This window comes from Rhagoletis zephyria, unplaced genomic scaffold (assembly GCF_001687245.7).
Source record: "Rhagoletis zephyria isolate East Lansing unplaced genomic scaffold, Rhagoletis_zephyria_1.1 Rzeph_scaffold_00112, whole genome shotgun sequence".
NCBI lineage: Eukaryota > Metazoa > Arthropoda > Insecta > Diptera > Tephritidae > Rhagoletis > Rhagoletis zephyria.
The window spans coordinates 307,686-324,255 of NW_016157196.1; the positions used below are offsets into that span (position 1 = coordinate 307,686).

A 16,570-nucleotide genomic window follows, 5' to 3' on the forward strand; every position below is an offset into this window, starting at 1 on the left:
ACAGTGTTTTTAAAATCGGACGATAACCACGCCCACATCCCATATAACGGTAATTTAGAGAAATACAAAATCTTCGATAAATCAGTAAATATTGAAGCTAATTTATTCAAAATTGATGCTTGCAACAATTCTTTACCAAGAAATACGTTTATGGTAAAATTTTGGAAAATGGGCGTGGCACCGCCCACTTATGATCACATATATGTATATCGGTAACCGTTCTACCAATTTGTACCAAACTCGGTGTGGTTATTGTGCTTGCCACATATAAGCAAAGCGTTGAAAATTATTGAAATCGGACTAAAATTACGGCCGCTTTTCATATAACGGTAAATTTCAGAAATGCTTGAAACTTCAATATTTCGAAATTGAAGGACGCTAATTTACTCAAAATTGATACACCCCGGCTTACCATCTAGCGGAAGGTTTCGGAAAGGTGAAGAAACATATATTTAATACTTGCGCCGGGTATTTAATGTTCGGCTCCACCCGAACTCAGACTTTCTTACTTGTTAGATATCTCCTTTAGTTTCCGAGATATTAACTACAATTTTTTCGATAGTTTATTAAAAATTTAGCTAGTGATTCAGTCATATTAAATTAATCAATATCTTAAAAACGGCGTTCTCCGTTTTCGGATATCTATTTCAGTTTCCGAGATATTGAGTAAAAAGTATTGTTAATTTGGTAGAAGTTTTGATCACATTTTGTCGTATTTCATACAAAGTGGCTGCCAAATTGTGGACAAATGTCGCTTACGACAAAATTTGACTAAAGAAAATCCATAAACTCAAAACTGATTAACAATAAACAGCAAAAATTAAATTATTTAAGAATTTTGTGAACTAGTATTATTTTCAGATATTTTGGAGAAAATCTATCTTCGCGTTTTAGAGAAATTGCATTCCAAACTTCAATCGCGATTTCCCACAACCTGCTGAAATTAATATAGACAATCTTTTACCCAGGCGACGATATCCACAGCGGTACATTTCCAAATAGTACCAAAATGGTCTATGTGTTGTCAATGTACTTTTTGTTTTCAAATTGTGCCAAAAAGGCACAATTGTTGCAACTTTATCATCACTGGTGTTGAGTGAAAAAGAAAAGGTACCAATTTAATAAGTATTCTAGCACCCTGTACTTATGGTTTGTGAATCGGCTTATAGTCGTCGTGAGCTCCCTCTAGTGCAAAGTATATGACTTACTTTGCGAACATATAGCAGAGGACGTACAGATATAATCTACGTACATATAACAACTTGACGCAGAGGAATATTGACCCGATGTGGTTGAAGTTGTTAGCGCGCCCGCTCCGTTGTTGGGAAATGATCGCACCGCAGTTGTGTGGGTGTGGCAATGATTTCTTTTTTTCGTTGAATTGAATTTTTTTCTTGTGGTTTATTTACAAGGCCATTATGCAGCTCTCAAGAAAAGCAAAAACTCCTTATAAAATGAGGTAGAAGAATTGGCTAACAAATTTTCTTGTGTAAATTTTTTTTTTGCGGCAATACGCAGTTCTTACGAAATTTGTTACGCTTTCTACTACGGTTTTCTAAAGTTTTTTGTGAAAAAAGAGCACAAGGCAACCCATGATTGCAACAGAAATATATGCCCGTTTCATTATTTCTTAAGGAAAGAGTGAGGTAACCGCCTTTTGAAGTATCAGACGTCAAACTTCCTTGGACCCACACACGAAATAATGGCAATTTTTTTCTTGGCCGTTTTCTTGAGAGCTACATACGGGCCTATACATTTGAGCGAATCCCACGAAGTGTGTTTTTAGTGCCACTTCCTTCTCTCGCCAGGGAAAAAAAAATTCCATAGAGGTCCAGAAACAAGCATGATACAAAAAATTTAAGGTAAAACCGTTGAGAGGCAGCATTTTTGAAGTTTGCTTACATAACGAAATTGGTTTCAAATTTTCAATCTCACAAATAAATTCTCACTTTCAGTCTCAAACAAAGGAAAATTTGAATATTTTCATCTATTTGGGCTTTGTTTTACTTTTATTTGGCATTTGAGTTGCTCTCATAATCACAATATGTATATATATATATATTTTTTTTTTATTAATAGTTTATGTTCATAAGTAGTTAGCTACAAGTTAGTTGACATCTAATGCAAAGGAAACCAGTTCTCACTATTTTGCGGCTATCGTCCTTCAAAAGTAGCTAGCTACGGCCAAAGGAAATGGTTAATAAATAGTTACCACTAGTCGACATCTAATTAACAGTTAGCTTCAAAACTAGTCCAGCAGGGTGGTGAGCGGTGTTTGGAGTATAAATTGGATCCAAGTAGTTTGCTAACACCCTGTACTGATGGTTTGTGACTAATCTTAAACGCCTCGTAGAGCGCCATCTAGTGCAAAATAAATCAAATTACTTATTTAGATATAGCAACTTTACATCGATTTGAATTGGTCGGATGTGGCCGAGGTGGTTAGCACGCCCGTTCCATTGTCGAGAAAGTCGAACGTCACCGCAGTCGTCCGAGTGTGGTAGTAATTTCATTTTTTGCGATTTTAGTATACATATTTTTTGTTTTATTTTTTTTTTAAGTGGTGTTATATTTTTTATGAAATGAGTCCGTCCTTGTCCCGCGGGATATTTTAGGTTAAAAATCTGGACCTCCCGCTAAAGTCGAGACAATTTCGAAAAAAATTATTGTTTTCAACAAAATTCATTGACGCATGAAAAAAACCAATTTTTATATGGAAGAAAGGCGCAAAAACTTCGACAAAAAAAGAGCCGTCACATAGTGGTAGGAGAAGCCATGCTTTACGCGAAAAGCGCATATTTTAAAACTGTGATAAATTAACGGGAATAAAACTATTCTTATTCAGAAATGTCCAACGAATTCAAAACTGTTCAGTATTTTTAATAGTATCTGCTGAGCAAAGCGCGGAATCCGTTTAATTCAATGAATTCGATCGTGGCACATTCGAACAGTTATAAAATGACAGATGCGTCAGCAAAAAAATTGTTAAAAATTAACTCGATTTCTAAGCCACTTTAAATTTGTACATTGTTGTACTAAATAATAATAATAATGAATAGCGCTATAAAAAGTTTAAAATTTTGATGAGAACCCGTTAAATTTTCATTAAATTTGTATTTAGTTTAAAACAAAAAAATCCTTCATTTGATATTTAGGACTACCCTAATGTACATAAGAGCCTAGCTACCGATTTGTTCTCCTCAAAAGTGATAGTAGAAAAGCCGTCGAAGTAATCAACCCCAGAATTCAGTTGAGCATTAGATAAAATATAATTTTTTACATAAAAGCAATTTCAAATTTATTTTAATTAATGATTTGTAGTCGTGAGTAAATATTAGGCTAATTCTAGTGCTTTGGTATATGATGTATGTACAATAGGGTGATCCTAAAAAGTAACGTGAGAATATTAACGCTCTCACCCCTACGCTTGTTCTATACCAAAAAAGACACCATCATTGTGTTATTTTTTAGAAATCAAACAATATTTAGAGGACGCTCAAAGTCTTCCATGTATTTTATATGGGGACAAAATAATTTTCTTAGATATGGTTTACAATTCTTGAAAATTCATTTTTCTCGAAGTCTTCAGGAGACTTCCAATAATAATAGTTAATTATTTATTTAACAATTTTTTAATATTAATTACTTTTCACAGGTGTCCCAAAAAATGCAATGCGAGGACCTGGGTTCTATTTCATAAAAGTGACTGGTGCGGAAATTGTCGATGTATCTATAAAATTTCACTGCCAGAATTGTAGGCGACATTTTTTCTGATTCATATACGCTTGTAGGCAACTGTGAACATTTTTGGAAAACGACGGTGATATTATGGAATATTGTCGACAATTGTGCCGACAATTGTCACTCTGACGAAATTGTCGTGACAATAGCGACAAAACCAAATAGCTCCGTCGGAAAGCTTTCACAGGAGAGTTTTGTAAATGTATTTATATGGTAATTGCGCGCATTTCATTACTTTTCAATAATTTAAATATTTCTTAAAACTAAAGTAATGCAAATGCAATTACTACATATGATTTACATATAAATTTCATATGACTGGCGACAATTTTGTCAACGGCAATTTTAAACCCCGACAATGACAATTTGTCACTTTTTCAATGGAATTTATGAGGTGGTGCCAATTATTTTTATGCAACAAAACATCCACCAAACTACCGAATTGTCACTAACAACATGGAAAATGCCTGTCATTACAAAATTATCACTGTCGCTTTATGAAATAAACCCCTGAGGATCTGAAGTAAAAAAGAGTTTTCCGATCGAAAAATATAGATTTTCATGAATTCTATACCAATTCTACTAAAAATTGTTTTTTTCGCACGATTCAAAATGAAAAACCGGAGCATATTTTTTCGGTATAGAACAATCCTAGGCGGTGAGAGCATTAAAATTCTGACTTTACTCTTTTTTTTTTGTACCATCCTAATGTTCAAACAGGGTATATCACGCATTTGCTGCAAAAGGCTAAAAAAAAATGTTTTCAGTTAAGTAATGTAAATTTAACGGGTGCAACAGAAACAAAGGACACTGTGACCAAGCATATCTTATATATCCTCAGATAGTTAGTTCTTCACGCTCACGGCCTAAGATATTATCAGCATCCATAATAAAGCTAACAGTTTCTTTGTAGATGAATTCCTGACATTAAGGGTATCAACCGAAGTAATGAGCCGTAGTCTGGCCAATGCTGGAGAATCACACATTATGTGCTTCGACGTCTTCTCCTCTTCAAGACAAAGACGGCAATCCGTATCTGTGGTCAGGCCAGTCCCCTGCATGTGAGTACGAAGGTGAGTATGACCGGTTAAGTAACCAATAAGGGACTTGATGTTGGCTCTGTTCAAAAGACTTCCTGTGTAATGCCCCCTATCTCTCCCCAGTACTTACTGCGTTCTAAGCTTACGCACGCTTCCATTGTAAGTTTGAAGGAGGTCCCTGTAAATGGTCAAAACCGTACCGCTCCCACAAGTACATACTATAAGCCTGCTCTAGCCAATTCATCTGCGATCCCGCACTGTCCTGATACCCAAAATAGTTACATCGTGTTCTTGCTGCCAAGAGTTCGAGAGCATCACTGCACTCCTTGATGAACATAGGGTTAATCATCCTATTGGATAGAGCGCTAATGGCCGCCTGGTTGTCTGAAAATTACTATAAAAGCGTCTTTCAAATCCTTTTAAAGGTTCAGTCCGTCACAAATTGAGATTTCTAGTACTTCGTCCTGAAAGACCGTGAATCTAATACCCATTCTGATAGATAGATTTGTGGCAGCTCATAGACAAACCCCCCTGATCTTCGATCCGATTCAGGTAAACCATTTGGCCAGACCTCTCGGCCTGGAGCAGATTTGCTTTAGCTTAGATTAGAAAAACTCGCAAATTCCTTGACCTGGTATTTTGTTCAAAATAAGTACCTTTGTGTTGTGGCTTGTGTTGCCTAGCGGCGATTTTATATTACGCTCACGAAGTATAGTGTCGGTCCACCCGATAATACAGAGATCTAAGCCTCTTTGGAATAGTGCCCTTGAGATAGATCCGCAGGCAGTATTAGCTCCTCTATAATGTGTCAAAATCGCATGGCTGCAAGTCATGCAAGTCTCAGGTAGCTAGGATTTTTGGCATTTTTTTTTGTTTAAGGTGTCGTTCATTTTTTCCATATAAAAAAATCAAACTTTTTAATAGCAACGTGATTTGCTGATATCTGGGCAAGTTCATGAATGATTTTAAATCGTTTTGGAATTCGACAAGTAAACCGGATGTATGTATGTGTTGAAAGGTTTCAAAAAATTATGAGTATTTTGTTTGTTAAATTTAATTTAATTTGCTGGCAAGAATGAAACAACATTTTCCTTATCAAACCATAAGGAAGTGAAATAGTTGATATTTTACGCCTTTATAATTTCACTGCTTGAAACTCTGAGTCATTTGCAATATCTTGTCAATGCAACATATAAGACGTTTACTAAATTGACCACTTCAAACAAAGTAAACATAAAACCGGTACATTTTCGAGGGTCCCTTGGCTCTTAGGTCGTAGATTAATTCTTGACTGTGTGAAAAAACAACTCAACAACTTTTATTGCCCGCTATTCGGTTACATCACAGATACTCGACTTTTAATTACATCGTTCAGCACTGCCAAGTGCATCTACTTATTTGAAAGTTTTATTGATAAAAACCACTACAAACTGGGTATAAATACCGGATCCCATTAAACAATCAAGCAGTCAAACGAATTTCGAGCAAGTTAAACGTTCTTTTGCAATTAAAAAACTATCAAAATGAAGGCCTCTTTCACTATTGCCGCTGTGCTTTGCGCCTACTTGCTAGTCCAATCGGCCGTAGCATTGCCTTTGTCTGCTGAATCCATTGAGAGCTCAGAGGTTGTGCAACAACAACAGCCAGAAGAGCAGAAACAGCCACAAGGACAAGGACAAGGACATGGAAATGGACACAAGAAGCAATTGCCACCAATTACCATCGATGCAGCAATGCAAGCTTCGGCTCACATCACCGTGCCAGAGGAAGTTGCCGAAGCTATTGCCAAGCTGATGTTCCAATTGGCACAAGAGCAAGAGCACAAGCATCAAATGAACGAACAGCCACAGGAGGAACAACCACAGGCTGATGAACCCCAAAAGGATGAGCAACCAGAACAGGGTGAGGAACCCGAGAAGGTTGAACAACCAGAACAAGGTGAGGAACCTGAAAAGGTTGAGCAGCCAGAACAAGGCGAGGAACCCGCAAAGGATGAGCAGCCAGAACAAGGCGAGGAGCCCGCAAAGGATGAGCAGCCAGAACAAGGCGAGGAACCCGCAAAGGATGAGCAGCCAGAACAAGGCGAGGAGCCCGCAAAGGATGAGCAGCCAGAACAAGGCGAGGAACCCGCAAAGGATGAGCAGCCAGAACAAGGCGAGGAACCCGCAAAGGTTGAACAACCAGAACAAGGCGAGGAACCCGCAAAGGTTGAACAACCAGAAGAACCTGTTGAAGCTTAAAGGTTCTCAGTGCAAACAGCGCGGAAATAACTGTATAACTGAGAAATCTTTACTACGTTTTGAATGTATTCTGGAATTTATCTCATTCACTCGAAAAATCGAGAACTAAACGAAATTATACAGTAATTTTTAAATAAAATAATGTTAATATTGCAAAATGTCTAAACTTTTAATTTGTTTAAACGAACCCTTGACTTGCGTTCTTAAAGTATCAAATTCATAGCGTTTAGTTAAGCTGCTAATAAAAGTTTAATTATGAATTCATACTCACAGTCTCTTCGCAGTAGGCTTTCTCCCAAATTTGGTGGCAGCTGCCAAAAGGTGCAACAAAGTGTTCCGATTTGTTAAGAAAACTTCTCTGACGTTCAACATTGCTCTTGGTTTAGATAAACTGTGAAATTTGGTTGATCCCTACGGATATATACAAATTGCCATGCCTTGAAACTATACAGCTTCGAAAGCTCAAGCTATACAAATTTTACAGTAGGTAAATACTCTGACGAGGCTAAATGTCTTGGTATAATCCCTCATAAAGAAGCCGAGTTGAACCTTCCACTGGGATAACACTCTTAGTAAAGGTTCTTGTAAACGATAAGAATAATTCTCATGTGGACGGAAATTCACTATCATCCTCGCCGTCTAATTAGTAAAGGGAATGAGTATCTTATCTACACTAAGAGTGAGAATGTAAGTGAATTTCTTCCTCTTCTCATGAGAATCTCACCGTTTGCGAGAAACTTAAAGTCCTACAGGCCATATTTGATTGTGTATATGATCGCAGGTGAGGCTTAAGCTCAAAGTTAATAAAATAGAAATACCGCTTGATCATCCGTCCGATTATTGCGTACCACATAGCTGAGTTTGACCGTCGAAAATTTTACAAAAAGCTGTCGTTCAACGTTTAAATAAGCTCCAAAATTTAGCTTTTCTCTCAGTAAGAGACTTGTATTGAGAGCTGCAACAATCGTGGCTCTGTAGTGACTTCTACAATGGTTTCGCTCCATGACGATATTCTTCATAAGAACAACAATCAAACAGGTATTTAGTAAAATAAGAGAGTTGGAAAGCAGTGGGTTTTTCGACTCTATGCCAACACGGGTACTTATGAACCTGGCCCTAAACGTTATATTGGAATAGACAGAGGTCCCATATTTTGCAGGCAAAGATACTGGCATTCCCAACATAAGCCAGAATAAAACTGTACAACGATGTAATATGTGCCCCAATGGTGATCTTTCCATATAGCCAAACGGACGTTAGGGCCCTTTATACACAGCTCTAAGCATGTAAAAACGTTTTTTGCTGCTCTTCACTTTTAAAATGATGGCCTGTTTGCGGAGAGGTTTTCGTTTCGTAATCATCTCCGAATAGCGGTAAATAAGTTCGTCAGCCCGGACAGGGAACCACCGTTCTTTGAAGCTTTACGTTCTAGACTGGGCTCCAGACAGGATGAACCTCAAGATTGCTCATATGACATCTTGATCTGCCCTTGAATATAGAAAGGAGAGGTTGTTGTGCAGGTATTCTTTTGTAGAATTTTCAATGTAAGAGAACTTAGGTAGCCTACGGTCTACAAGTTCTTAGCAAAAAGTTCAACATCAAGTCGGTATGGTTTATCACATAGGACGTCTATCCTTTGAAAAAAAAAAAACTTACTGACTAGGTCTTTTCTACTTACAGTAGCAGTAATTGGCATAAATTCGTACTATAAAAAAGAAAAAAACTACATGCACAGTTTAGTCCAAATGGCTTAAATTGCGCCAAATGTTAAGAAAATGTATGTACACTCTTTCATAGTACATAGATTCAGGCGGTGTCTTACGATGTATAGTACTTCAAAAATGGCCGTCTTTCAAGTTTCCTAAAATCAAATCGAAATCATAAAAAGATAGAAAGATTGTGCTCACCTTGATCTTCCATGCTTTATCCACTCACCAAATGCCCTAAATTTTCAAGAAATTTTAAAAAAAGAAAACTCCTTTAGTACCATAACTTACCTCACTTCCAAAATTCAAACCAACAAGTTTTCTTTATAAAAGCAATTTTTATTACATTTTCGCTATTGTTTTTTTTTTCTTGTATATTCGTGTATGTTTGTATATGATGTACGTATGCAAGTGTATAAATGTATGTATGTACGTATGTATGTGTTTTCATAAGTTAATGCTCTTGGTGCAGCTAGTTCTATTTTTTTTTGCTGCACTAATGTATTTTGCAAATGCACAATTTGTTTTAATTTTTTTTTATCTGCTTTATCTCTTTCATTGAATACTTTGAGGTTTTTTTCTTTAATTTGCAGGCAAGCTTTGTTTTTTACTTTGTATGTATGTATGTATGTAAGTATGTGTATAGGTAAGTATATTTGTATTTTCTCTTCACTTTTATTTGCATTTAGATAAATTTAATCACTCAATATTTATTTATTTTAAATTTATTTATGCGGGTTTTTTCTCTCGTACGTATGTATTTATATATGCTCATAATGATATCAACAATAAGCATGTGCCTTGTCATATGATTGCTTTGCTAATAAAGTCCTTCAGCCGTATTTATTTTTTTAAATTTTAATTGCAGTTCACTTTTCTGGTTTTTGTTTTCTTATTACTTTTTATCATTTTGTTTTCAGTTAGTTTATTGTAATACATTTATTTTTGTTTTTATATTTTTTTATACGTTTTTTTATGTTAGATAAAATAGTTCCAACATTCAAGGGATAACAACATTTGTATTTATTTTCATCTTGTGTTTTAATAAATTTTAAGTTTTGTTTTCACATTCATCATATTTATTTTTGCCACTTAGGTAAGTTAGGTAATATAAATGTGCAGCCATTAAGAGTGAACAGAAGGAGTCAAGAGAATAGATACTTCAATGACGATCTCATAAAATGGGATTCAAGAACAGGGATTCTAACCGAGAACGCTGCTGAAAAGAAGAGCAAAGCCCAACCCTTTCTAAAAAGTACATATGTAGTCTACTTTTAGGATATATGCCACATTTCGTAAGCGCAGGCAGATACGTTTAATCTCTGGAAACTTTCTGGAAGTCCACTGCAGGTATGTACAGATTGCCAATAATCCAAGTTACCTGGAAGCGAGTATAATTTTGAAACGTTAACCAGCACTTTTTTTGAGATAGGTCACTAGTGGTGTTAGAGGATGTGTTTTCGAGATCCGATAACTTATTTTAAACCAAAATACGCTTAAACATTGTACAAACTCCAGGTCAGGCCAGGAAAAACGGCGGACTCAGAAAGTACGAATTTAGAAAACAGTGAAATAGCGCCCTTGGGACCATTTTCACAGTAGAGAGTTAACTCACAACTTTCATAGTGAAATCTATACATATGTATATAGTTAGCTGATGAATCCCAACAAACATTTGGAGTCTTTAAAGAGTCCCATTTCGTAGTCCAATATGAGGTTGCTTCTCTTCCTCCGAAAGTCGACTTATATAAGCTTAAATTCATACATCAAATATGCCTTAATATGAGTCATATTTCACTCTTATTGACCTCTTATACGGCTCATTTTGGACTCATTTTTGGGGGGTTCGGTCTTTTGCAGAGCGCTCTCTAACAACTCTAATGCATGCCCACACTTTCGGTTGTGCCTGAATATTTTCTAATCAGACTTACTTACATATATGGCTGGTAGGCCATAATGATATTCGAGCCAGTCTCATCGAAAAGTGGCAAAAGGATCTGTTGACAGCTCTGCGAACGCTGGGTCGCAATTCTCATTTCTGTTGAGTGCAAGGAAAGGGCACAACCGGCTAGACTAAATATCACACCAGAAGCTCACTTTCGCGGCTACTCACAGGACGATGATTTACAGTCATACCCATAAATTCTCCAAAGCTAATCACCTTTAGTAGGGCTACGGTGTAAACACCTTGCAGCGTAGTTTTTAGCTATGAAGTTCTGGGGAGCTTTCCGGGGCTCACATATAACGCTTGCTAAATGTTGCTCTTGGTGCCCAGCTTTACTAGCTTAGCATTTGCAGTTCGTAGTGGTATCACAAAGAACCGATGCTGGTGATCCAAATGTGCCCCTGCTATGGCAACTACTTCGACCGATCCTAACCTCAAGCTCATGAAAAATTTGGATTCCTAAAAATAAATATGTACATATGTACAAATATATATATTATAATTTTTATGAAGGAGTCCCCTAGTCCTTATCGAACTACTTGAACTAATTTTTTATAAATGATGTGTGTACCCGCTTCCTGATCACTCTTAATCACTTTCAGTAAGTCGTACAGTGTACTACTTTTCTTACCTTCATTGTTTTTAAATTTAGTTTCTCAGTTTTATTTTTTTCTTCGCTTTTTTGATATGCAAGGATGACCTCCTTCCTATTTCTAACTAATATTATGTATTATGTAAACATTAAGGATGTTCACAAATAACCTCCATTCCTGTTTTAGTAGCTCAAAGTAATTTCAATTGTAAGTCGATATTTTACGTTGGTTTTTTTTTTTTAATTTTGATTTCGAACAATTTCTTCTTCAACTGCTTTCTCGAAAACTTAGTTGTGTTCTAGGTATTTTTCGAAAAATTAATTAAATCTAGTAACTTTAGCCGTCTACAGCTTTATTTTGATTTTGAAGCTTTAATTTCACAAGCTTTTACTAAAGGGTTATTTTACTCTCAAAATTAAAAGTTATCATTATATTTTGAAATTTATTCATTTTTTACTTTCCTTTCGTTTACTATTTGATATACATACATACATAGTAGTGTTTATGTAGTAGGGCATAAGTATTTCGAGCCCTAACCTCCAAAAAGACGTAAGCGACATTTTTTCAAAATTTTAGTTTTGATGCAGAAATGTAAATACATAGATGCTCTAGGAACAATTCTGCATTAAAAAGAAAATTTGAAAAAATGTAGCTTCCATCTTTCTAGCGGTCGCGACTCGATGTGTGTATGCGTTTAAGTGTAATTTCTTAAATTATTTGAAATTGCAAATTTTCAGAGTGGCTTATCTTTCGCTTAGCTAAATTCAACAATAAGCAAAAATCGCTTGCAACAAGAAAGCTCGTTAAATTTTTATTTCATTTGATATTTTTTATTTCAAATTGTTTTTATTTTATGTCTTATCCTCCTTCAGATCTAACCATTCTTGCGTACGCTATCTAATTAAACGCACAACTTTAATAGTTTATTATTCATTTTAATCAATCCCTGCAATTCGTTCGGCTTTCCTGGTTGAAGTGTTTTCTTATTTTACATATGTATTCGGATTTATTTATTTTCAACTTATTTATGTAATTTCATTCTTGATTACAGTACAATTAATAATCATCAAAATATTTCAGGCACAAAGTGAAACTCTAAATAAAATAAAGCAAAACAAATAGTGGGTTAAGTATTTGATTTTCAATATTTCCTTTATTATTATGCCAGGTGCACAATAAGGCAGTTGCAGAATGTTTCAGAATACAGAAAAAAAAATTATGAATGCATTTTTCTTGGGATTTAAGGTCAGCTCGGCTACGGCGACCTAATTTAGGACTTCTGTCTATTTCTGTACATCAAATTTCAGCCAAACGTAATGCAATTGAATTCGATGTGCTGTGATTCTTGGTCGGTTTTCTGAACGGTTTTGTATCATTGAAGCAATAAACGCAGCTTTGGATGAACGCGCACAAAAATCTATTTAGATGACTTCGAGAAGAATATGTACATTTTCTAAACTGAAGACAATTATAAGGATGTAGATGAAAAATGTGTCAGCGTGTTGGGTGCTTAAATGACTAAGCTCTTGAAAGCTGTATGCAGTATTCTTGGAGGTTTCGACTTTATACCTTATAACACGAACTACTGCATGCCCAGACTGGCGTAAACGGGTCCTTCCTAAATTCATACCGTCTAGGGATGAGTGGACGTGAAATAGTAGTCGAAGCTTGACGGAGCGGTTGGTGCAAGGATCATTGGTAAGGAGCTTTCCGTCAACCTCAAATTTAAGCTCCAAATCACTCTAGTGCTTTGCAGGCAAACCTAGCTGTCAATTGGTGTTCACGTGCGTAATGTCGGCAAGTTAGAAAGACATCAACTCTGATGACCAAGTGGCTTTCGGGGCGCTGCATTCGCTAACGGTGCTCTCCAAGCCTACATCTCTTTCAGTTGCATCTGATTATTTTGGTGTTCCAGAAATTGCGGTTGAGTTGGCCAAGAGAGACACCCTCGAGTCGGTCTCACCAAGGAAAGGGAGAGTAGGAATAGTTCTTTGTACATGCAGACGACTATTGGGACAGATAGGCCTCGTGTCAGCTCTGTGAGTGCCAAGCAAAAAATTGGACATGTGCCCCATTGGTAGTCTCACGTGGTGAGACACCAGCTTTTCAGCTTTTCACTGCCGCAGCTGTTTAGATGACAATGAGGTAAAATCTACTATCTACTATAAGGGGTCAATTGAAGACTCTGTGATGTTGTCAGATCGGCCTATTGGCGGCATACGCCCGCATACATTCTAGAACAGTTGAAAAGGTTGTTTTGAAAGGTCAACATTTTAAGAAATAACGAAAATAAGTGGAGACTTACGGGTATACTAAAACTAGTAATTTTTAGCAAAAAAAAAAACCGACTTCAACTCTCATATAAAAAAATATATATATATATATCTCTCATGATCCGCTGATCGGATCTTAACCAGATTAGTATGGGACCACCTCTGAGACACTACCTTTCCTGCAAAAAGAATTATCGAAATCGGTTGACGTAGCCCAAAGTTATGCGGTAACATACATAAAAAAAAAAAAACAAAAAAAAAAAAATATTCCGACGAACTGATAACCTCCTCCTTTTTTGGAAGTCGGTTAATAAGAGGAGACTTTCGACAACCCCCAACCTACATCAATTTCATCTTGATATGTCCAAGGTCAATACAGGATGGGTGTCGTGAATGCACACAGAACAGCCTTAGAAACTGAGCGGTACATATTTAATTGTATTCAAAAATCATTCTGCAACTGCTAGTGTTTCTGTGCTAAATGCTTGCGTTGCGTATACGCCGTGTATGTAATGTACGAACAAATAGATAGTAAGTATTTAATGTACCATAGAAATGTTTTTTTATTATTTAGAATAAGAAAAAAGAACTTGAAACTTAATTTTAAATTTTTTTGCAAATTTAGTTCGTAACTCATATTTAATTTTATTGAATTCTCGTGAGTAAATTCACCTTTTAAGTTAATTCCATTTGCTCAGATGGTGCTATAACTTTTTCAGTGTACATTTGCTAGCTATTTTTGTTAATTTCGCGAATTTTCGAATATTTTATAAATTTTGGGAAATATACATAATTATAACTACGTACTCGCACCATAAGAAAACAGTTTTTAAATGACCAAAACCCCATGTCCAGTTCATTAACCAAGATTAATAATTTGCGTCTGGTTCTTAAATTGCTCAGCAATGATGCCCCGTTTTAATATGGCCAAAAATGTATGTTCAATTACAATTTAGTTAAATTTTCTGTTAATTTTTTTAATTCAAAATGACCAACAATTAAGTGAACACAAATTTAGTTACAAACTTTTTAAATTACCCAAATAAAATTTCTGGGTTTTTAATAGCCACAGATTTATGTCCTGTTTTCAATTACTAAAAATGTATGTACATCCATTTATGTATATGCATGTTATTTTAAAATATCTAAAAATGTATGCCCAGTTCTTGAATATGTCCAGTTTTTAAATGACTAAAAGTTTATGTATTAAATTCATATGAAATTTTTGCTTCTTTTACAATGGCCAAAAATTCATGTTCACTTAAAAATTAGTTAAATTTTATGTTAACTTTTTAAATTACTCAAATAAAATGTCTAGCTTTTTAATGGCCACGGATTTATGTCATATTTTTAATTATTAAAAATGTATGTCCATCTCATGAAAATCGGTCAAATAAAGTTCGGTTTTTAAATTAAAAAACTATGTCCACTCCATGTGTCCAAGCTGGACACAAAAAATATAATATCCGGTTTATAGTCAATAAAAAATAACTGTTCATAAAATTAGTCAAAAAATATTTCTAGTGTTTAAATGTCAAAAAATTTATGTCTAGCAAATATATTACCAAAAAAGTTGCATATGCCCTGTTCTTATATAACCAGACATTTTTTTATTAACCAAAAAATCATGTCCACTTCCTAAATTACTAGAAAAATTATGTTCATTTATAAAAATGTCTCCTCATTTATGTCCAGCTCCTGAATTACCAAAAATTATGCAGACATTTACTTCGAACTTTTATATTACCAGCTTTAAATGACCAAAAATGTATTGCCAAAAAAATATTATGTCCAGTTTTTACATTGAAACACACTTTGGACAAATTTTTAAATAACCAAAAAGTTATGTCCAGGTTTTAGATTGCCAAAAATTTACGTCCAGTTCACAAATTACCAAACAAATTTTGTCATTTTCTTAAATATCCAAAAGATTTATGTGCAGTTCATAATTTGACTAAAAATTTTGCACAAGTTTACCAAAATATTTTTAGGCTAACAAAAAATTATGTCTAGCTTTTTTACAAATCATATGTTCAATCATACGTATATATGCATTAAGCACCACCCTAGTATGCATTTTCCCTTTTCAACCGCATCTTGTTTTGTCTTCTCAGTACTACAAAAATATACATACACATACTTATATATAAACTAAAAAACATAACGGTTTTTGTAAATAATTTTTTTTATTATTCTAATTAGCATTTTTTGGGCGGTTTTTCGCTGCAGCTTTTGCATTTGCTTTTATTGACAACTAGCAATTAATTTATTTTTCAGCTCAAGCAATTGCTGGTGGCATATGCGCGTGCGTGATGTTTTGTTTTATGTCAAAAAAGTTTTTTTTTGTTTCCATTACTTCTATTCAAATTGGTATTACATGGCGTCGATTTCTGATAGCAGTGACAAACATTTTTCAAAGTTGACTGATAGCAGGTCCTTTGACTCTGTTCGACCACTTCTCTAAACTCCACGATAACTTACTTCGCTACTTTCGCACCCTATATTCCTTCCTCTCTCGCTTTCTTTCCCACCTTATTCTGCTTTGACGCCCAGCGTCGCTGTTTAACAGCTCACAGTTTCCGGCAGTGGATTTTCTGTGATGCGCATCTTTTGCGCAGTCGTATACGATGTACCATTTACGCTCACTTCCGGCTCCGGCTCCGCTTCCAAGTCCAAATCATCCATGTCATGCTCCACATCGAAAGCGGGCAAGTGACGTTCGCGTTCAATCGATTGGTTGCCATTGCCATCAGAGTCGCCACCCGAGGCATCACCGCTGCTAGAGGCATAGCCGATGCTTGTGTTATTGTTGTTATTGATGGCAGTCTCGCGGCAGAGGCGCACATTGCTCCGCAACTTTTTTTGTTGTTTTCGCTGACGTTGCAACTGTTGTTGTTGTTGTTGTTGCTCCGCAGTTTCCTGTTCGCGCCGCTGTTTCTCCAATTGTTCCTTGAAGTTGGCAAAAAATATGGACGAGTAGGTTTGATATTTGGTGCCACATGGTGAAGTGGCTGGCGTGGAGAGGGGCGTGG

At 35.7% G+C, this 16,570-nt stretch overlaps 2 protein-coding genes across 3 annotated transcripts in view; one reads left to right on the top strand and one right to left on the bottom strand.

Annotated features, from left to right (window-relative positions):
• The first annotated feature begins 6,203 nt into the window (after positions 1 to 6,203).
• On the top strand, positions 6,204 to 7,283 carry LOC108378023 (110 kDa antigen-like). Of its 2 annotated transcripts, XM_017634329.1 has the most exons (2): positions 6,204 to 6,952; positions 6,989 to 7,283. In XM_017634329.1, exons 1-2 carry the CDS (start codon positions 6,305 to 6,307, stop codon positions 7,019 to 7,021), a joined length of 681 nt encoding a protein of 226 aa, XP_017489818.1. In that variant the 5' UTR covers positions 6,204 to 6,304; the 3' UTR covers positions 7,022 to 7,283. The 2 variants fall into 2 exon arrangements, with proteins under 2 accessions (XP_017489818.1, XP_017489811.1); XM_017634322.1 differs by having other exon boundaries at positions 6,221 to 7,179.
• A 7,864-nt stretch (positions 7,284 to 15,147) lies between these two features.
• MESK2 (misexpression suppressor of KSR 2) overlaps positions 15,148 to 16,570 on the bottom strand; it is an 80,549-nt gene continuing 79,126 nt past the window's right edge. The window contains exon 8 of the mRNA XM_017634168.1: positions 15,148 to 16,570. Within this exon, the coding sequence (XP_017489657.1) occupies positions 16,101 to 16,570 (470 nt within the window). The 3' untranslated portion in view covers positions 15,148 to 16,100.

Coding starts and splice junctions, on each gene's coding strand:
- LOC108378023 (XM_017634322.1), top strand. CDS start 6,305: ATGAAGGCCTCTTTCACTATTGCCGCTGTGCTTTGCGCCTACTTGCTA.